Here is a 22,799-nt window from a genome sequence, read left to right as displayed (position 1 = left end):
CAAGTTTTCCTTGTGGCATGGCTGTGTTACTTACTCCATGGCATTCTGCACAATTTCCCATTTCCGGATCTGCTGCAGGCTCCCATGTAGGCAAACAGAACAGCAATAATCATTGCCACAAAGACCAAGGAGAATTTGGTTTCTTTAGCGTCCAAGATGCAGGTATTTTCTGTTAATTTTTACCCTGCTGAGCAATAAGAAGTGCTTTGGTGTAAACTTTTGCTTTTAAGGACAGAGAAGTTGGCGGTCTGAGGCATAGAGCTCATCTATTCTGGTAATTTATTGCAAAGGGTGTGTGTGTATGTCCCAAGTACTCTAACTGCATCCTTATCATGCTTTGGTATGAGATAGCTTCTTCCACTTTAAGAACAGACGATACTGCAACCTCCACTTAACTTGCACTGAAAGTGTCTGTACATAGAGCTGGCAGGGGCGAGCTAGTGTCCTGTCAGTTCACAGGTCAAATTATTTAGCGATAACTTCCTTGTGTCAACAGGTCTCAAGTGTTTATGGCTTACAGGAAGAATATTGCAGATCCAGAAATCTCCTCCCAGACAGAGGAGGAAGAGAAAAAACAGCTTGGATCTGTCATTTGCCACTTGCCAGCATGACGTCAGCTCAGGGCTGAACTCTACCTGTGGCTGAGACCTTAAATGAGCTGCCGCTAGAAGAGAAAAGCACTTTCTCTCAAGTTTAACGGCGAGTAGCAGCGGCAACAGAAGCAGCAATGAGATTCTGTGTATTCTTCACTGTGTTGCTGCTCAGACAGGCGCTGAGCCTTTCAGCCGGTAAGAAACACTATCTTCTGCTTTGGGATTTGTTGGGGAAGCTATTCTGTTACAGTGAATGGATTGCTTAGTGCTTTTAGCAGCTGTTGAGAGACTGAAGGTCGGTGGCCAAACACAATTCAGGACGTCTAGATTTTGATTAATTAGTGATGAAAAATGTTACTGCGGGAAAACAGTTTTCGTTGTTCACAGAACAATGAAAAAGCGCTGGTGCTTGTGATTAACCTAATTTAGCCTGTTCCAAGAGCAGTTTTCAGAACCTGTAGACTAAACCCAGGTAATTCAAGCTCTGTTACAGTCATAACAAAAGATGAGTGTTCTACCCCAGCACCCAGGGAAAAGGAGTGCTGCCGCTGGCCTTCCGAATGGAATCTCCTTAAACAAGCAGTCTGGAAAGCAGTACTGCCTGAGCTGGCTCACTGAGCATTTGTTCCCCTTCAATTAAAACTAATTAATTGGAACTTCACCAACTCAGATGGCAGAGGGCTGCACTATAGTCTATTCAAATGCAAGGGTGTGTGTCATTCCTTAAATCTCTTAATAGTTTTTCTAGCATTGTGACAATTTTGGTGGTTGTAGGTCAGAGCATCAGCCTGACCTTGCCTGTCCCTGGTATTCAGTGACAGTTCCAGGGTAGCAGAGGAGTCAGTATTATTTAAGGTTAGTTAGGTTAATTAGTTAAGGTTAATTAGTTAAGTTAGTTATATGAAGAGTTTTGTGGCAACTTGAACCTGTGAGAGGAAATCCCAGCTACTTTAAAGCGATATGAGCTAAACTAAGACCTTCACTGATGCTATCAAGCTTGTTTCAGACGGTGACAGATGGTAGTGAGTCTCCACTGAGTACTGTGAGTGAACATAAGTATTTACAGCAACATCTACAACATGCTACAGACTGATTTTTAACCATAAATTATAAGTGTAGAAATCTTCATGACTGTCAGTTGTCTGGTTTTCTGTTTCTGGATAACAGCAAGATGTGAAAAATCTTGACCCAAGAAGTACTGAAAGCAAGGGGAGGCTTTCACTGACTTGAGCAGATTTTGCATTAGGTCGGCCCTGACCAGAAACGTTTTTCATTCTGAGCAAACATTGTAAAAGCTTTGTATGATGTGTCCATTTGCAGAGTACTTACAAACTCCCTGCTCTGCTCAGCAGTCAGATGTCTGTTGTTCCATAGCCTGCATCTTAAGATCCATTACTTTATCTCCATGGTAAACATCTATTATACATCCTGTTTCCTTGCGTGGAAGGTTGGGTCTGGGCAAATATGGCCATAAAAGAGCCACCTTTGCTCAGTTTACCTTCAACAAGCGCAACGGTAGCTCATGTGCACTGCAGTCACCACAGATGTGATTCTTCCTGAGTCCAAAGGTACTCCTGGAGAGCTGTTAGCCAGAGTCTGTATAGGGCTAACAGATGTTGTAGGCCAAGGACTAGCTCTGCATGACATTAAGGCTGTAACATTGCGTTTGAGAAGGCAATCTAGAACAAGGCACCAAACCCACAGCTTGTGGCCAGCATAGACTCATAGATACTATCACGATTACAGCCAAAATGTGCATTTCTTCATGTTGACCAGGGAGCTGATTGCAGCCTATGGGACTCAGGGACAAGTGAAGGCAGAAGGCTTGGCAGAGAACTGGCACAGTTTCTGGCGTTTCCTCTCCACCCTGAGGAGACTAATGGATTACCTTAGGCCTTGTCTTTTTGACATGCATTTCCAAATCAGCTTTATTGATCAGAAGAACAAAGTCTATTAAATTTTCTTCTGTTTGGGATTTTTGAAGGCCTGTAAAAGTTCTTGAAGGGAGGTGCCTTATTTATTTATTTATTTATTTATTTATTTATTGGGGGGGGGGGGGGGGGGGGAGATTTTAGAGTCATTTGCAGTATTTTATTTAATATACCAGCTGTAAGAGTATGCTAGTGCCAAGGGTGTTAGCCACAACGTTAGCCTTCCATCTGTGTTGTTTATAGTTTAGATTAGATTATGATTGCATCAGCATTAACTGAGATTAAATACATTTATTCCTAACTCATCATAATTAAATACCTCAGATTGAAGTTATATCATGTGATCCAAACTGGCTGTTTATCAGTATAATGAATTTAACAGCAAGCCTGTGTTATTAGTTGCTTTCTTTACTTCGCACACAAATGAAACAAGCAAACCCCGAACACCCAAAAAACTTTTACATCTTTATAACAAAAGTTAAGAATGGTACTTTTTAAATAATAAAAAAAAAAAGCAAACAAACAAATCAAAAAAGCGCAATAAAGACAATATTCTAAATATAATTAGACAAAAGAGTTCAGAGTTAACACAGTAACAGGTAATGCTGAAAGCAAACTGGAGGAAACTTCTTTTTCCTCAGCTGTTCCTAGAATCAGCCAGATTTCTTCTCATTCAGAAAGAACTATAATGAGGAAGAAAAAGAATAATGAAAAATCAGAGGCAGAGGGAACTTTCCCACTGGGAGACACATGTCTGCTGGCAACAGAACTGTCTGTGGCTGGGAAGTACAGCTGAGCTGGGGGGGGGGGGGGGGGGTGAGATGTACTTCCCTTGTGGAAAATGTGCTCAAGAAAGGAGGTTTTTAAAGAGGAGCCAAAAACACATCACACTACAGAGTCATCAGGGCCTGGACAGCCCAGAGGCAGGGCAAAGCTGCCCTGGGATGGTCCAGTGGACACCATTCAGCTCCCCTCCTAAACTGCCCAGAGGTTGTTCTGCACACACAGCGGTTCCCCAAGACCTCTCCTCCACACACCGTGAAGTAGCACTACAATATCTTTTGTTTTCCCTTCAACAGAGACAAGCATGACACCTACTGCTAGCTCTACAACAAATGCATCAGAAGGTAAGGATGAAAAATCCCTCAGGCTGCCTCTTAGGAAGACACTTGGGAGTTACTCCGTCCATGGAGCTCCAGAGCCCTGACAGTCAGTGGTGTATTCCCCTGCCTGGTCTACCCTTAGTTTATCTGGGGGAGGAGTCACAGAGCCCCAGGACAAAGCTGAGTCTCCTCTCCTGACTTCCTTCTCCTTCCTGGCTGGCCTTTGCTGTGCGGGAGGAGTGCTAGGGAGGAGTTCACAACCTGGTCCTCTCCTGGTGAGGCTCTCAGCCTCCTGGATCAGACCTGAGGATCCCCATCTATTTCACACATCCTTGCCATGCAGAAACGGTTGCTGCTTCACCGTTTCCCCAAAAGACTGCCACAGAGCAGGCCACGATGGGTGGTGTGTTCAGGGTATGTTGGGTGCCCTTGATCTGGCAGTGGGAGTCACCTGTGCAGAGCTGCTTTAGCCAGGTGGAGGGAAGGCTGCCACAGGTTCACCCACTGGACACCCCATATCTCCCCTCCTTACATATGCAGAGACAATTCTGCACAAACTGCTTCCCTGGAACTCTCCTCCACACACCATGAAGTAGCACTACAATGTCTTTTGTTTTTCCTTCATCAGAAAACACAACTACAGCAACTGTGACACCTACTGCTAGCTATGCAACAGAAACAACAGTAGGTTGTTTCTTAGCCTCCCCCTTATGAGGACACGTTGGGGCTATTCAGTCGATGGATCTCCAGAGCCCCCCTCTACTCCAGGGAGTGGTGTATTCCCCTGCCTGGGTTTCTGTGCTGGTGGGGGTGTAGCAGAGCCTCAGGACAAAGGCTGACTCTCCTCTCCTGCTTCCCTTCTCTTCCCTTTCCCGCCATTGCTGCAAGGGGAAGTGCTGGGCACAATTTGAAGAGGCTGATCTTTTCCTGCTTGTTGCCTTTTCCTCCCAGACCTGTCCTGGATGCAAGAGGATCCCTCTAGACCTGGTAGCTAGGGCAAGTTCTGATCAGACTCTGCAGGGAGTTGCTGCTGTAGCTCTTTAGAGCATGATCAGGGATGGAAATGGGGGCTTGGCCTCCCTGATTATGCTCCAAGGCCCACATCTATTTCAGACATCCTTGCCATATGGACAGAGATGCAGCTCCACAGTTTCCCCAAAAGGGTGGCTGCAGAGCAGGCCATGATGGTGGGTGCCTTTATTGGCTGGTGGCTGCTTTCATCCTTTTCTGGTAGCTGGCACCGATGGAGCTGAACTGGGGCAAAGGCACTGCTCTTGTGGTGAATGTGCTCAAGACCAGGGATTGTGGGGAGAGGATACAAGGACACCTCATGCTATGGAGTCATCAGGGTCTGGGAGAGCCCAGAGGCAGGGCATGGCTGCCCTGGGATGGCCCTCTGTGCCCCATGCAGCTCTCCTCCTTAGCTGCCCAGAGGTTGTTCTGCACACACAGTTGTTCCACCACAAACTATGAAATAGCACTACAATGCCTTTTGTTTTCCCTTCATCAGAAACCACAGATACAAATTTGTCATCTCCTGCTACAACTCCAACAGAAGGTAAGGATGAAATATCCCTCAGGGTGCCCCTTAGGAGGACACATTAGGGTTACTTGCTGCATGGAGCCCCAGAGCCCTGATAGGCAGTGGTGTATTCCCCTGCCTAGTTTACCCTTAGTTTCTCTTGGAGGAGGAGTTGCTCCTCCAAGAGCTGCCTGTGTCCCATAAGTGCAGCTAAGCTGGGACAAATGCACTCTCCTTGTGGGAAATGTGCTCAAGACCAGGAACTGCAGAGAGAGAAGTCACGGACACATCACAGGGTCATCAGGGCCTGGGACAGCCCACAGGCAGCACTGTCCGTGAGGGGGGGGGGGATGGCCCACTGTACCCCACACAGCTCTCCTCCTAATCTGCCCAGAGGTTGTTCTGCACATGCAGCAGTTCCCCAAGACATCTCCTCCACACACCGTGAAGTAGCACTACAATATCTTTTGTTTTCCCTTCAACAGAGACAAGCGTGACACCTACTGCTAGCTCTACAACAAATGCATCAGAAGGTAAGGATGAAAAATCCCTCAGGCTGCCTCTTAGGAAGACACTTGGGAGTTACTCCGTCCATGGAGCTCCAGAGCCCTGACAGTCAGTGGTGTATTCCCCTGCCTGCTCTACCCTTAGTTTATCTGGGGGAGGAGTCACAGAGCCCCAGGACAAAGCTGAGTCTCCTCTCCTGACTTCCTTCTTCTTCCTGGCTGGCCTTTGCTGTGCGGGAGGAGTGCTGGGGAGGAGTTCACAACCTGCTCCTCTCCTGGTGAGGCTCTCAGCCTCCTGGATCAGACGTGAGGACCCCCATCTATTTCACACATCCTTGCCATGCAGAAACAGTTGCTGCTTCACCGTTTCCCCAAAAGACTGCCACACAGCAGGCCACAATGGGTAGTGTGCTAAGGAATTGTTGTGTGCCCTTGATCTACCCTGGTAGCGGGAGTCACCTGTGCAGAGCTGCCTGGGTAAGGCAGATGGAACTTTTCTGTTCCCACTGAGAGACACATGTCTGCTGGAAAAAGAGCTGCCTGTGTCCCATAAGTGCAGCTAAGCTGGGGCAAATGCACTCTCCTTGTGGGAAATGTGCTCAAGACCAGGAACTGCAGAGAGAGAAGTCACGGACACGTCACAGGGTCATCAGGGCCTGGGACAGCTCACAGGCAGCACTGTCCGTGAGGGGGGGTGGGATGGCCCACTGTACCCCACACAGCTCTCCTCCTAATCTGCCCAGAGGTTGTTCTGCACATGCAGCAGTTCCCCAAGACCTCTCCTCCACACACCGTAAAGTAGCACTACAATATCTTTTGTTTTCCCTTCAACAGAGACAAGCGTGACACCTACTGCTAACTCTACAACAAATGAAACAGAAGGTAAGGATGAAAAATCCCTCAGGCTGCCTCTTAGGAAGACACTTGGGAGTTACTCCGTCCATGGAGCTCCAGAGCCCTGACAGTCAGTGGTGTATTCCCCTGCCTGCTCTACCCTTAGTTTATCTGGGGGAGGAGTCACAGAGCCCCAGGACAAAGCTGAGTCTCCTCTCCTGACTTCCTTCTCCTTCCTGGCTGGCCTTTGCTGTGAGGGAAGAGTGCTGGGGAGGAGTTCACAACCTGCTCCTCTCCTGGTGAGGCTCTCAGCCTCCTGGATCAGACGTGAGGACCCCCATCTATTTCACACATCCTTGCCATGCAGAAACAGTTGCTGCTTCACCGTTTCCCCGAAAGACTGCCACAGAGCAGGCCACAATGGGTAGTGTGCTAAGGAATTGTTGTGTGCCCTTGATCTACCCTGGCAGCGGGAGTCACCTGTGCAGAGCTGCCTGGGTAAGGCAGATGGAACTTTTCTGTTCCCACTGAGAGACACATGTCTGCTGGAAAAAGAGCTGCCTGTGTCCCATAAGTGCAGCTAAGCTGGGGCAAATGCACTCTCCTTGTGGGAAATGTGCTCAAGACCAGGAACTGCAGAGAGAGAAGTCACGGACACATCACAGGGTCATCAGGGCCTGGGACAGCCCACAGGCAGCACTGTCCATGAGGGTGGGTGGGATGGCCCACTGTACCCCACACAGCTCTCCTCCTAATCTGCCCAGAGGTTGTTCTGCACATGCAGCAGTTCCCCAAGACCTCTCCTCCACACACCGTAAAGTAGCACTACAATATCTTTTGTTTTCCCTTCAACAGAGACAACAAGCGTGACACCTACTGCTAACTCTACAACAAATGCAACAGAAGGTAAGGATGAAAAATCCCTCAGGCTGCCTCTTAGGAAGACACTTGGGAGTTACTCCGTCCATGGAGCTCCAGAGCCCTGACAGTCAGTGGTGTATTCCCCTGCCTGCTCTACCCTTAGTTTATCTGGGGGAGGAGTCACAGAGCCCCAGGACAAAGCTGAGTCTCCTCTCCTGACTTCCTTCTCCTTCCTGGCTGGCCTTTGCTGTGAGGGAAGAGTGCTGGGGAGGAGTTCACAACCTGGTCCTCTCCTGGTGAGGCTCTCAGCCTCCTGGATCAGACGTGAGGACCCCCATCTATTTCACACATCCTTGCCATGCAGAAACGGTTGCTGCTTCACAGTTTCCCCAAAGTGCTGCCAAGGAGGCTATTGTGGGTAATGAGTTCAGGGACTGCTGGGTGCCCTTGACCTGCTCTGGCAGTCAGAGTCATCTGTGCAGAGCTGCCTTAGCGAGGTAGTTTAATGCTGCCACACGTCCCCCCACTGAACCCCACACGCCTCTCCTCCTTATCTGCTCAGAGGTTCTTCTGCACACACAAGAGTTCCCTAAGACCTTTCCTCCACACACCATGAAGTAGCACTACAATGTCTTTTGTTTTTCCTTCATCAGGAAACATAACTACAACAACTGTGACACCTGCTGCTACAACTACAACAAAACCATCATCGGGTAAGGATGAAAAATCCCTCAAATGAGCCCTCATACGGACACTCTGGGGTTACTCATTCCCATTGGGGATGGCCTTTTCTTTTGCCCAGCCTTGCCCGAGTTTCTGTAGAGGAGGTGTCACAGAACCCAAGGACAAGGCTGAATCTCCTCTCCTGACACCTTCTCCTTCCTGGCTGATCTTTGCTGCAAGGGAGAAGTGCTGGGGAGAAGTTCACAAAACTGGTCCCTTTCCGAGTAGGGACTCAGACCTCATAATTAGACTCAAAGACCCCCATCTATTTCACACATCCTTCCCATGTATAAATAGTTGCTGCTTCACAGTTTCACCAAAGGACTGCCACAGAGCAGACCGTCATGAATAGTGCATCCAGAAGCTGGTGGGTGTCCTCAAAATCACCTCTTTCCAACAGTTGGAATCACCTCTGCAGATCTTCCTTGCTCAAGTGGAGGTAGCATTCCTGCAGGGAGTCTAGGTTGTGTGCATAACTGGACCAGCTGTGTCCAGTCTGTGTTCCTGAGCTCGGGGGAATATGCTCTTCTCGTGGGAATGTAATGAAGCTTGACTATTGCAATTTCATAGAAATCTTGACATCAACATCCTTCATCTTTGTATCAGCAGATCCATGCAACACAAATCCTTGCGGAACAAATTCGGCTAAATGTATTTCTCTGTTTTCCGACTATGTCTGCGAGTGCCCCTATGGATTCTACTATGACAGCAGTACTTGTTATCCAGGTGAGTTGCAGGACAGCAATCTATATTTAAGATAACTGCAATCTATATTTTAGGTGCTTCATAGATAACTGCTCAAGTGGAGTTTTCTTCCCACATGCCTGGTTCTCATGTTATAACTGAAAACATAATCAGTCTGGGAAAATAGCTGGTGAATAATGCCTTGTTTTGCAGACAGCCACTTCTACAATGACCTAGATTGTTATCTCACAAAACAGTAACAGCCAAAGAGGTTAATGTGATAAGAAAAGAAGGTGAATTCCCTGAGTGTCAGGCATGCTGGAGATCAAAATGTGTGAAAACCAGGAAAGTAATGCAAGTGTAAGCTTGACATTATATTTATGGCCAAGATTTATAAAAGCCCAAGCCTATAAAGACAGAATATTTGCCTTGATTTTCCCTCTTGCTAATCTTTCATCAAAGTCCTGTTGAAATGCACCTCTGAGATGCTGTTGAAGGACAAGCATGGGAGCAAATGGGGCTTGTTATTTAAGTGCCAGCAGGTAGGACTACCAAATTTACATGTGAGCCGAAGCAAACAGGTAGACACCAATTTATTTTTTTTTAGATACGGTGAACCATGTTAGCTGCTTAGTGGCTGTGACTGCAGATTTAGTCTTTGATGTATATCACTAAATTCTGTAACACCTCAGATGGAGTCTTTTGTTAGCTTTGGATCATGCTTATAGTTAATGTCATTCAATTTCACAGTCTGGCCAGTTTAATTGAGACCAGGATCCTGCCTGCTTCTCAGGTAGCCAGAGTATGCACCCCATTGCTGCTGAACTGATTGAGCAGACATTTGCTCCATACCAAATCCTCCATGGATATATGAAAAATAGTAAAGATTGTTTTTTTGTGCTGTATTTCCTCATCTCTGAAGGCTGGAGAACCCTAAGGTAAAACCCAAATTTCTTGAATGGTTTCTAATAAATTAATAACCTCTGTTTTCATTGCAGGGAAAATATTCCCAGGGACCATTACACTGGCAGGAACTTACTCTAAGGATATTGAAACTGTAAATTCCTCACAGTATCAAGAGATGTCCGAAAAATTAACAGCTTTTGTGAGTGACTTTATTTTTAAACTTTCCTGCATATTTAATGCTTTACTGAATGTGATGCAGACAGAGGGGATATGTGCTGCCTTTAAGGTATAGCCTAAGATAGTTTCAGTTAGGAAATCTACTTTCAGAGAATACTTCACACTCACTTAGACCTATTCATTAAAGAATTGAATTTTGCCCTCAGATGACTACATGTATGGCTCTTGCTGAAGGAAGGGTTGCACCTGAGATAAAGCAATATTGGCAATTCCCAGTGTTCTGGGAAGTCCTCAGATTGCTCTGTATGTGAAAGCACCATTCTCTCTCCATAAACCATTGGGTGAAGCAAAGTTTTCCAAAACATTTAGTTTCTGATCTCTACTGTTTTCTGAGGACTCAGTAATACTCAGCAGTTGAATAAAAACAAACAAAAAAAACCTTCTATCCTTTCCCTATCCTTTCCCTATCTTTTCCCTATCCTTTCCCTATCCTTTCCACAAAGTACGAACTTTTCAGAATGACTGTCTAGCTGTGTCTAAATACCTAAATAATGTCTCTTCCATAAGCATACCAGTATCCATATTTTAATTATATCAATGAAATGGATATTACACATGTTGAGCATTCTGTGATTATGGATAAAGTCTTGTAATGGACTTCATGTAGAATTAAGATAAAATGTTTAATTCACACTGCTCTGTAAGCAAACCAGGGGATTCGCTTAGGTCATTTTTCTGGAAGTAAGGAATCATAGAACCGTAGAATATCTGAGTTGGAAGGGACCCACAAGGTTCCAAGGGTTCCAAAGGACCACTTAGCCCCCAAAAAAGGAAGGAAGAAGAGGTCTGCACCTCTGCCAGAGACCCAATCAGATAATATGAAATATTAATGAAATATTAATCAGAAGTCATCACACATGGCTTACAAATTCTTTGTGTTATTATATTGCTTCATGTGAAATTCTTAGCAGGGAGTAACCAAAAGTTGTCCCTTCAGAATGTTAAAAAAAAACAAACAGTCTGCTCATTTTTTTGGTCCGACATTTTTTCATGTCATGGCTACATGACATGAAGCACTAGAATAGATATGTAATACTATAAAAAGTGAAAATAACATAAAACGATTTTCATTTTATTATAAAGAAGGATAGTTGATCTTTCATTCCAGCTGTCTTAGGCACTTTTTCCTTTTCTTATGGTGCCTCCTGTGTATGTGGCAGTTGGCTGCCTCCACTAGTTGTTCCCTGCTTCACACAGTGTGAGGGAGAGCAGTGACTTTTCTACTGACCCCATCCATCCCCTTGTACTTTTATCAGTGCTGTGTTTCTCCCCACAAGATCAGCCCCTGATGATCCCACTTGATTGCATGTTAGTGACATGCGCCATCTGTAAGGATGTCTATTTCTCCCTTTTCTCTCTGCATCTATGTAGGTTGATACTGCAGACTTCCTTCTAAGTGGTAAGTCTGCAAGGCAGTGTCTGTAGCTGTCCATCCAGCCTGCCCAAATGCACTGCTTGCCATTCATGCAACTCATGTCTCTCCATTCATCCACTGCTCTCCTGTACTTCCTGTTTTGCAGCATCACCCCACAGCTCCTCTTCTGCAGTATCTTGCATGGCTGATGTGACTGATTGGTTTATTTGTGCCCATGGTAATGTGTTCAGGGTCAAAAATTCACAGCTGAAGAATCAGTGCTTCGTGGGATTATGGTCTATGTTTCTGCTTGGCTTTAACTCCAATTCATTTATCTTTTACAGTTTGAGGCAGCATTTAACTTAACAGACTACAAACAGACTGTCATCGTGAAAGTTGAGTAAGTTTGCCAGTTTGTTTTTTCCACTGTGTGTGAAGCTTGCTTTGTGTGCTTCCCACAGATCTCTTTTTAATCTGTTTCCTGTGGAGTTCTCAGTTCAAGAAAGAATATGGGATGAATTCAGTTCAGTATTACTGTTGTTAAATCAGGCCATTCATTTGCTATTTTTAAAATCCCTGCTCCATTTTTGCTCTATAGATTTCCGATAGGTCTGTGAAGTGGGCAGGCTGTGACAGCTCTACAGTGGATCTCCCACTTTTATCACCATGTAGGATACAGCACTGTGCCAGTGACCAGGCAGTTTGTTCCTGTGATGGCTGACATGCCTCTGAAAATGTAACAGTTAACACTGAAGTTCCAATGAATATGTCCAACTTGGAGTCCCAATTTAATTTCAGAAATGGCCTCACTACAGAAACCCACTGCATTTCTTTCCGTATTTGTCGGTCTTCCCTGATGGCAGGCTGAACAAAAAGGTTATTGAATGCGCTGTGGGCATAGGTCCTTTGCTGGTGTAGGTGGACACTGCAACATGTCCTTCTCTTCCCATCCCCATCTGTTACAGATTACTGTTCGAGAGCTTTGCCATCTTCTCTGCACACACTCCCTAACCACATCAAGCAAAATCTGGCTTGATAGCACATGGAGCAGTGTAAACCCTTTCAGCTAATCCTGTGGCTTGATCAGTTAAGCAGACTGTTGTTCTAGAAGAGTTGTGAGGGCAGTAACTTCCATCAGAGGGGTTGTGACAAACACATGGGGCACAGTAACTTTTTAAGGCACTACAGCAATCTGCCATTTAAAGGTATTTGTGTGCATGTCCAAGCACTATGAAGTTCAAGCTGAAGAATAGGGCAGTAGTCACTGCTGCGCTGCACCTCATGCCAAGGAGATCGCTATCCAGCTGAACCCAATCCAGCTAATGTGAAGTTATCATAAATATAGTGTGAACAGACCCTTCTGACTTCATTGTGGCCATACCCCGAATTGTCCTCACCGTGCTTCAGGGTGGGCTCTCCAAGTCAGTCTTCAATGACAGCCCAGGCTGATAAGACTATGAAAAATTGGGATCTGGTGGATTAGATCTTCCACACTGCAACAGGTTTGAAGCTAGCCCAGTAAAAAAAAAAAAAAAAAAAAAAAAAAAACAATAGTTTCATAGCACTTTCATGCCAATACGTTTGTATGTAAAAGACGATGGCTGTTACTGGATTCGTGAGTAAGCCTTGAACTCATTTTCAGGTGCCTTAGCAACTACCTACGTTGTGGGATGAAAGAAGTTAGGGGGGAGGGGGAAGTTTGGAAGAAATCTTCTGCTGTCTTTGCATCTAGCTTTTTACCTATATGGATTATTTGAGATGTTAAAATGATGCTATCATCTGTATTTCTCAGTGTTACTACAGGAAACACCAGAAGTGAAAATTCTGGAGTGAGCATAACAGTGATGAACATATTTGAGAAAAACACAAAAGAAACCACCGAAACAGTTACTAATCTAATAAGGGAAGAAGCAAACAGGTCCAACTCCGCGTATCTCTACAGCAGTACGTAATCACTTACTGTTGAAGTAAATAATCAATAGAAGCAGAGGTTCCTATCTTCAAAGTTGATTAGAACACTTCTGTATGCAGCAAAGCCCATTAGAGCATAAACCTTGTTGATTTTAAGGAGCTGAGTGTTCGATCAAACATGAGTTTGAGGAATCAAACATTCAGTGCTGGGCTTTTTTGTCTTACTAAAGCTTTCTACCTCCTGTGTGTGCAAGTGATGGAAAATAATTATTCCCAAATAAGCAATGGCATGTTGATTTTAATCTGATGAGCTTTAAGTGTCTGGAGAAAACAGGACAAAACAGTTGCAGACATAGATTTTGCTTCTCAGAATAAACCAGTGTTTTACTGGAAAAAGAGGATGAAACTTTCTTTAGATGTTTTCTTCCATAATTGACCATATTTATTGATAAGAACCCTCACTGATTAGATGCTCAGCTAGGCGATGCTAAACCTGTAAAATCCTGAATTACTAAAAGTGTAATTCTTGGAGAGCATTTTTGTAATAAAGTAAGGATTTTTTTTTTTTTAAGGTGCTCATATTTTGAAATTAGCTTTTGCTAAAGGTGTAGCTAATAATTAAAAGAATCCAGTTCATAGCTTATAGCCTGAGTTTGGTCTCCAAGATGACTCTATCCACCTCAGCCTTGATATTTCCTATGTGCTAGTCCTAAATATGAGAAGAAAACAGAAAACCTGACAGCTCACAAAGTATTGGTGCAATCACATCCCTCCATTCCTCCACTGTATGCCACCCACTGAGCTCTGTTAACTGTTGCCAGCATTGGAACATGGATCTGAAGAACAACCTGCTTGGCAAACATCATACTGATATTTGTCATGCAGTGAGCTGCATGCCCATAAACATTTAAATCTGTGCAGAACTCCATGAGATCTGGCCCTCACAGTTCAGTTGTACAAAATACTAAAGAAATAGTGCTGGAATTTTTAAAATATATATTTTTATATATATTTCTTCTTATTTTTTTTTAGGGTGAGCTAGAAAATCAGTGTTCAGAATATGAACTTATGGGTAGAATTTCCATCTTTCTGTACTGGTTTGGGGCGGGGGTGGTGGGGAGGAAGGAAGATATGGAGGCAGTTGCGGGAGGCTGAGAAACAGAATGTCAGAAGATGCAATGGAAACAGGGTCTTAAATGGTGAAGGGCAAGAGAAAAGAAAGGACTGGTCCAAACGCCTGCAGTAGGTGATGTCCCCTCAAAAAAAAGACATAATTTTTTATTCAGAACTGCTTAAAAAAAATGGTTTATGGCTTACTCAGCAATTGTACTACTTTCTATGAAAGGATACTATTGGTACTCAGGTTTGCTTACTGACCATTTCTCTTTTAAAGATACAAGCCATTGTGCTGTTTTTGATTGTGATAGTGCAACCACAGAATGTCAAGAAAGTGAGTATCCAGAATGCAAGTGCAAAAACGGTTTATCAAAGACAGAGTGGGATGATCGTTCTTGTTCAGGTAAGAACCTTGCTACTTTATTTATCCCTGAAAGGCTGGCCTGGTCATCCTGTCTCAGTCTTTTTGAATTCTCAAATGCTCTGAGCTCTAAAAGTCAGGAAACACATGTCATATTAAGCAATCAATAGAGACACATTCTTACCTTTCACTTTGAACACGTCCATAATTCTATTCCAGTAAAATAAATCACTAAAGCCTGAGAAAAGTATCACTGAAATCAGTGATTGGGCAACTATTTAAATTCATTGTTAAACTCTTGGTAAGAACTGAAACCTATACGGATAAAGAGTGAAACAAAATTAATCTTATATCACAGCCTTCTCTGCTAGGACATATTTTGGGAATAAACTCCACATGCTACCTGAAGGCAGCTATGGAAATGCAAACAGAACTGGAAGTCTAAGTATTCACCACAATGATCTGCTAAAACTATGTCCCTTGTTGGTAGTTCCAGGATTGCATTACCCATGTTTAAACAAATATTTGTGTAATTAATGAATTTTTGGACCTGTTAATTGTTTAATTGTTGAGGTTTTATTTGATTGCTTGCTTTGAATCTTCACAGTACTCTTCTTGTATTTTAACAATTCTCCAGAGACCTGAGATGTACGCTATTTTCTTGCTATGAAAACTAAATTTTTTTACACTACAGAAAAGATGCGACATTTTAAGAAAAACGACAAATATTACAAACTCTCATGATAAAATCATGAAAGTTGGCTACAATAAAGACCAATGAGTTGCTGTCTGGTGTAGGCCTTTATAGCTCCTACCCTGTCTAAATACGATCCAGTTTTAGATCATTTGCAGTATAGATCATCTGTTGTGAGATCAAACTGTAGGATAATTGGATTGCCTATGCAAGATGAAGCCTAGGTGATCCCAGTTCTGAACTGTGAATGCAGATGTTTTGAACAAGGGCCTCTTATTTCTCATTTTGTGCTTTTGTATTTCAGGTTCTGTTCGACATACATACAACCCTAAAAAAAAAACTATTCTGCTGTTTTGAAGCACAACAAAGTTGTGTGTGTTTGCATTTCAATTAAAAAAAAAAAAAGTGTGTGTGTGGAAATTATCCCAGGTTTTATAGTATCATTAGAATATAGAAGTGTTTCCAAGATGGTGTTCTACAAAGTTTTTGTGTTGTTGTTTTTTTTTTTATTTTTTTATTTTTTTGGTGCTATCTTCAATTCACTGTATTTTTCCCTCTGAAAATAGATTGCAGTAGTGACTGTTCTGCAAATAACAACAAGTACTGTGCCAAAACAAATGGGGTTCCAGAATGCTATTGCATGACTAACTTTAAGAGGGAGGACGAAAAATGTGTAAGGTGAGTGCTCAGCTTTTTTCTGCATTCCTATGTTGTAGGTAGTTAGGGAAGAAAAACAGTGTCAAAAAAAAAAAAAAAATCTAAAACAGGGTCACCCTCAGTATAAAAGAACAGCCTGCAGCTATGTGAATCAGGGAGGTGCCTGAGGTGGTTAGCAGGTAGACAAATTCACACATTGTCACAAGTTACAATGGTTTAGCTGCTTGGCATTAGCTGTTGGTATGCACTCATAATACCCCAGAGGAAAGTCATGGAGGCCCAAGGTCACCTGTGATCCAGTGAAGAAGATAAACTACCTCACACTTATTTTGTGGGATACTCCCATAGACATAAACTATTCTTCCAGAGTAACTAACCTGCAGGAATTTGTATGCTGAAGTGTTCAGTAAGCAACCTGCAGTAGTGCAAGAATTGCCTCAAATCCCTGGAAAATTTCCTCTGGTATTAGGAGTGACTTTGTTCCCTGATAAGTTTCAGACCTATGTTATTTTGTCTTGGTTTTCCCGCTGCGGGTATTGCTGTCAGCTCACATTCAGAACAGAGCAGAGTTGTTTGCTGGTAAAGCTGAGAAGGTTGTTGTGCTCTGTTCTTGTGGATAAGAAGTAGGACCTTACTTCCCCAAACTGCTAATTCACCACTTTTTATTGTTACTGCTGCTCTGCACAGAATGGAATCACTTCTTACCATGATGTCAATATATTTTAAATTTAAGAAACTAGTATGGGAGGAAGACAAAGAGTAACCAGTCCTTACAGACCTTATATTGAAACTTTTGATGAAGAATATTTTTCAGCAGCAGGTTGCAATTACAAGTGTTTTAGGGATCCACAGGTTAGTTCTTTGAAGAAATTAGTCCTTTTTAGCATTTTTGCAGGCTGAGAACCTGAAACTTTGAGTTCCCAGCTTACCAATCATCCTGAAAATCTCAGATTGTTTTCCTCTAACAATGAAACTAAATTTAATATTTAGATAGAATCGAAAAGGAAACCTGTAATGAGCGAATCTTGCAGAACTGTATGATAAAGTGTGGTAATGTACTATTATTTTGTGATCATCCGCTGAATGACATTGTCTTTCTTTTTCACCTTTTTTTCTTTCTTGTCTCATGTAGCTGTCCAGTGGGCTACTCTGGACAGAACTGTGAGAACAGTAAGTACAAGAATTTCTGATTTTGAATTATAGCATGGAAAAATACCCATTAATGTTTAACCTGCTTGAGATAACAAAAATAACAAGTAGTAGCCTTTAGAGGTGTGATCATTCTATAGTGATAGCAGGAAGATGTTAGAAAAGAATGAGTGAAATTCCACTGTTGCCTGAAAGACCAAATTCTTGAATCTCACATTCAGACAGATGGTAGCATTTCTTCTAATGACCTCTGCATTAAGCCTGATAGCTTTTAGTCAAACACAGGTTATTTGGCGGAAAAGCTTTTAGTCCTCATCTGAAGATATGCAATGCTGAATTTAGCACCACCGATAGATTAGTTTCCCCTGTAATTAATCACTCCCTGTAATTATTCACTCTCATAAAACATCAGTGAATTGCTTTCATTTGAAATGTTCCTGCTGTAATATCCAACTACTAGCTCTTGTTTGTGCTTTACCTTGCAAGCACTGTTTAATATCTAGTATCCTGTACTGGTGAAGAGATGATGGGCCCAACTGTGTTGTCCCATAATTGTAATTGTTGGGACAAACTAATCAGACTGGCTTTCCAAAGCTTTTTCCATTTTCTGAGTCTGTTTTGCAGCTGTTCTGTGCACCCTCTCCAAATTCCACTGTCATATAAATTAGGAGGGGACATCCTTCATCTCTGCTAGCATTTGCACATGCTTAAATTCAGAACATTTTCTGTTGTCTATGCCTAAAATCTTGTAGATTGGCTAATGGTGGTTGTAGTGCTGCACAAAGTAGCTTTCCAGGTATAAATATCTGGCAGGAAGGATATTTTTCATCCTATGGAACATGCATTTTTGGGGAAAGCTTTGGAAATCTTAATGCCTTTTTCTTAAAGCAAATGAAAACACTAAATATGTACAAAACCAACACAGACATTGGGAATTTAAGCACAAATTTGAGACCCTTTAATAATAAACTCCATTAATAACCCCATCTTCTCTACATGGCACTTAGTGTGTAATAATGTAAACAGTTGCTGAGCAGTAATCAAGGATACTTTACACGTTTGATGTAACATTCTTCTGAGAAATCATACTCCCTGGTGTCTTGATATATGCCCCCAATATGATTAAGATTTTGCTTGATTGCTCTGCTGGTTGATGGTTTCATGTTGTGCATGTCTACAGTAGGCATTCAGTATATTAAATGGTAAACTTAAAAATTCAGACTGGGATCCCCAAGCAGTAAGGTTGGGCAGCGCAAGAGACTGTCTTACTCATCCTGCCCTTTTCTTGAAATGATGCCCTACAGGACACCATTCTTAGTCTTTTCTTTACTATGGCTATGGAGAGCTATACGTCGGTTGTAGTAGCAATTCCATTCATATTTGAAGGGAGATATGCAGAATCCAGGTCTTCCTTCCCTTAGTTATCCTGTTTCTACAGCAAGGTCAGTGAAATTGAATTTTCCTTGCCAAACATTTGTTCAGATATCAAATATTTATTCAGTGTTCACAGGGCCACATAATAGACACCCTAAATCAGTCTGCCCTAAGTATCTAGTGTGCCTGTGGGAGTCAAATAACTACACGTTAGCAGCAATTTTAGCTTAAGCAACCCCTATATCCTCCTGGTCCTTCCTGCTCCCCAGTTGTAATGGAACAACCATATGTGAAGCCATTCAGTGCATGGGTTTAGAAACCTGTGCTAGAATCAAAATAGCCATCCAGAAGAGTCTTTAATGCAAATTAGTGCATTAATTTACAGCTTTCAGTGTCCACACAGACAGTTGGACTAAAGCAGCATCAGGAGCCTAGGAATGAATAACGTTTTTTTTATTATTATTTTTATTTATTTTTTATTTTAACAGCAAGAGCTTCAATATTTGCCATGAGTTTTGAATTGCTGTATCTTTGTTTTTTCCAGATTTTGAACTCATCCTTATAATAGTGGGCACAGTTTTTGGAGCCATTATCCTGTGTTTAGTGGTAGCAGTCTCAGTTGTTTCAGTAAGGTAAGAGTATTTCTGACAATTGAATAGAAAGTGCATTGCTGTGTGTTACTAGAGAACTGAGCAGAAATTTAGAGAGGGACAGGGCTGTAAAAGTAGTTGCACTTTTGCAACTGTGGTTGCAAAAATGAACCTGGGCCATCGAGTTCATTTAAGTTCTGTAGCCATCAGTAGCCAGGCATCTCTTTAATTCTTACTATTCCTAGTCTACTGGTGAATTCCTGTTTACAGATGAACCTCCTCCCCTCTGTCCATACAATAAATAAACATTCAAGCACCTTCTCTGCCTTTGCTTTAAGTGCTGCCCAAGTAAAGACTATCATAAGACCTGCCATAATGAACATACTTCACCTTCAGTGCACAAGCCAGTGCTGAGTGTGTGAGAAATGTGGACTTGTGATCACAGGCAATTCAAACACATCATTTGACTGTGAAGCTTTTGCTGCCAGCAAGAAGGCAACTTTTCTAAACTGGACCTAATGGATGTCTCGTTTCCTCCTCTGAATAGTCAGTCAGAGCTAGTGGTGGTCAAGGAAACTCCTTCAGTTCAGGATCTAGCTGCGAGGTCAAAGTTGCCCTCTGTCTTTCCTAGCAGCTTATCCCCATCTGTGATAAGAGATGCCAAGTTTGCACTCTGCCACTGATTACAAGGGATTTTGCAAGATGTATGCTAGAAAAATCCATTGCATGTTTCAGAACAGGACTGAGCATTCAAAATAAGGTGGAGGGACATCTGAATAGGTAAGGTACTTTTAAAGGTCTTTTAAAAACTCTTTTTTTTGTTTGTTTTTGTTTTGTTTCCTCTGAAGAGCCAAACACAGTAAAGATCCAGAGAAAAAGAGCTTGATAAAGCCAGGACATTCCAATCCTGATACCTCTAGTGAGACCAGGATCTTCCCCAGAATCCAGACCACTTCTGGCCATGGAAATCCAGGGTATCAGCCAAACCCGTATGAGGCTCGTTCCTCAAACAGGAATCGTTTTTTGGACGGGGATTATGATGATGTGGTAAGTGTTTCATACAGGCCTATGGGAACTGTGTTCCTGGACTGTGGTGTTGTGGGCTACTGACATTGTTGGAACCTAAACTCCACTCTGTCTCCCTCCCTTGATCTAAAGGGATGGAGTGTCACAAAGACAGCCAAAGGACTGTAGCTGCAGCTGAAAAAAGTTCCCTAACACAAAGATCAGCAGACATCTCATGAAGACCTTTTTTAAGCCCTATTGGTCATTCCTGAGTCACAAGTGTCATAGGTGAAAAGCAAAGGTCTATGCAACAGTCTGGCTGCCCAGAGGTCTGCTGTATGATAGGACCTTTTTCTACATCAACTGCAGACATCCTTCAGCACAGGGGCATGTGGAAGCATCACAAGCCATTGCAACGTGTGCTTCTTTTAAGATAGTTGTAGTATCCACTAAAATTTGATACAAGTGCTGCAGTGGTGCTCCCCAGTTGCAGCTTCGTGAAAGATTCACAGTCAGTTTAAGCTGGCACAGCTGCAGAGACAGACAGCATCCTTCCCCTGTCTCTCTGAGCTGTGTATGTGTAGTTCACAGCAATAAACCTCTGCAATTCCTACAGCACTGAAAAGGGGTGAAGTGCAAAGAGCCATGAAAAAAATAGCACAGCTTTTGCATTCATGTAGCATGGGGGAGCCTGTTCAGCAAAAAAGTGTCATGAGCTGCATGTGTGTTCTGAAAAACTGACTGTTTTATCCTTGTATACTGCAAGGGAGCTGTGAAGGAAGCAGGGACTTGAGAAGTGATATGAGTGATTTGTTGGGTTCTGCACATATCCAGTAAATAGGGAGTGCTTTGTCCATTCAGAACTCTTTAAATAACATCTTAGACCTTTGCAGTCTGAGAAACTACCCCTGTTTACTGAAGACAATTTGTTTAATTGCAATACACTTACATGTCTTGCAGAATTGAGGCCTATGCCATGATAAAAGCAACACAGAAGCCTGATGTTTAAAAAAAGAACTTTTAAAAAGCTGCCAACTGAAAGAAGAAAAACATCCATATAGTTAGTTAACTGATCATATTCACGTGGATTTTGGCTTTTCTAACTTTCCAAAGATGTCAACTTTTTGTTGATGAAAACCTGTTGAAAATCTGTCTGTGAAATACATTTGGTTTTCCATGAGGGCTGATGTGTTGCTTATTGGGCTACCATGTGCAGTGTGTTACATGCTGAGCTATTCTGAGAAAAAAGCTTTCTGACCATGAGAAACTCTTTTTTCCTTTTCTTGTCCAAATTCTCTCTAGTATGACATGTCACGGGAGCCTGAGGGCTTTAGGATGCAACGCAGATAACTAAGTGGCCAGAGTGGCAGAAGGATGGATGACCACCGCAACAGTGGGTCAGACCAAAGAGTTTCACAGCCTCTTACCAGTGCAGTTATTTCAGCAGCAGAGACAAAGTCCTTAACACCAGATTCTCTGAAGATTTTCTAAATGAAGGCTTCTACTTGAAGGAGAACAGTGGGCAATAGCTCTCTGAAATAAAGGAAAATAAAAATTAAGCAGAAGGTAGGGAGAAGATGATGATTTCGAAATCTAAAAGCGTCCTGTAAACATTAAACTCCCTTCAGAAGGCCAGTGCATTGATGAGAAAGTGAGTGTAGACAAGATACCAGGGTTTTAATCCTGCTGTTATTCTGTTCTTGTGAAAGATGGTCACTGCAACATGTGTGATGTTGATAAATGTCAGCTCCCAGAGCTTTGCCTATATCACTCCATTGCAGCTAAACGCTACCTGTGTAGCTGTGGGCAGATCAAAGCAATATCAAAACTGTTCTTCATGAGAACCTATCACTCTCTGTACTATATAAGATACAGTCTTTTTTCCCCTACTCAACCCCATAGTATTTCCCATCTGAAAGTATTCGGTTCAAATCTCTGCTGACACTTGTGTGAGACAATTGTACTGTCTGACCGCTTATGCAGCCTTCCTTCCAAATACAACAACAAAACCCTGTAACTTCAAACACTTTTTTTCTCCATTTTGCATAAGTACATTGGTTGTTTGTGGAAAGCATTACCATTATATTTTTCCCTCTTGCACTCTGTAAGTTTTGATGGAATCATCTTGAGTCTTTATTTTTCATTACTTATGTACACTCAATAGATACTGTAAAAAATCCGTATTTTACCATATTTTTCTGAGTGTGCATATCATTATCTGTTGACTAGTCATTGGCATTTCTTTATATATATAATATACATATTGCCCAGAAATGTACATATATTTATAGGTTATGTTCATTTAAAACATCATTAAATTCTGTATTATGTTTTGTGTTTTGCTTTTGTTGTATTAGATTAACTTTTCCTATTAAACATTGTTGTTTCTCAGTACCAAGCCTTTCTTATGTTACTGTGAAGTGGTGTTTCTTTGTTTTTAATAAATCCAAAGGCTATTTGATGTTAAAACTTGTGCAGAGTTTAAATGCAAGTGTGCACAGACTTGCACAGACAAACATCTTTCACTCAGAGGTTCTGATAAGAAATGTTTCTAAATCTTAATGAACCTAAAATGTGTACTGTCGTAGGGCTAGCACCAAATTTCTGTAAACACTTTCAGTGGGAACTGTGTCAATAAGGCAGGTAGGTCTCCTATAAAAAAGTTGTCCACACTGCTCTCTGAATGGC

At 42.5% G+C, this 22,799-nt stretch overlaps 1 protein-coding gene across 12 annotated transcripts; it reads left to right on the top strand.

Moving 5' to 3' along the window:
- Nucleotides 1-3,595: 3,595 nt before the first annotated feature.
- Nucleotides 3,596-22,505, top strand: MUC13 (mucin 13, cell surface associated). 12 transcript variants are annotated; one of them, XM_068687562.1, is made up of 15 exons: nt 5,098-5,185; nt 5,635-5,682; nt 6,490-6,537; nt 7,345-7,395; nt 8,004-8,063; nt 8,683-8,799; nt 9,756-9,862; nt 11,599-11,654; nt 13,047-13,198; nt 14,559-14,684; nt 15,903-16,014; nt 17,126-17,163; nt 19,061-19,148; nt 19,955-20,153; nt 21,414-22,505. In XM_068687562.1, exons 1-15 carry the CDS (start codon nt 5,113-5,115, stop codon nt 21,459-21,461), a joined length of 1,323 nt encoding a protein of 440 aa, XP_068543663.1. In that variant the 5' UTR covers nt 5,098-5,112; the 3' UTR covers nt 21,462-22,505. The 12 variants fall into 12 exon arrangements, with proteins under 12 accessions (XP_068543674.1, XP_068543672.1, XP_068543670.1 ...); XM_068687561.1 differs by having other exon boundaries at nt 8,680-8,799; XM_068687564.1 differs by lacking the exon at nt 21,414-22,505 and adding an exon at nt 21,072-21,375 and having other exon boundaries at nt 8,680-8,799.
- Nucleotides 22,506-22,799: the final 294 nt, after the last annotated feature.

Source organism: Anas acuta, chromosome 6, assembly GCF_963932015.1.
Source record: "Anas acuta chromosome 6, bAnaAcu1.1, whole genome shotgun sequence".
Classification (NCBI taxonomy): domain Eukaryota; kingdom Metazoa; phylum Chordata; class Aves; order Anseriformes; family Anatidae; genus Anas; species Anas acuta.
This window is presented reverse-complemented; position numbering and strand designations above follow the sequence as displayed.

Bases quoted from the DNA above. Each gene is read 5' to 3' on its own strand.
- MUC13 (XM_068687561.1), top strand. From the start codon at position 5,113: ATGCCTTTTGTTTTCCCTTCATCAGAAACCACAGATACAAATTTGTCA. The intron at 8,064-8,679 runs GTAAGGATGAAA...TCTTTGTATCAG, and splicing joins TACAACAAAACCATCATCGG to CAGATCCATGCAACACAAAT. The intron at 9,863-11,598 runs GTGAGTGACTTT...TATCTTTTACAG, and splicing joins CCGAAAAATTAACAGCTTTT to TTTGAGGCAGCATTTAACTT.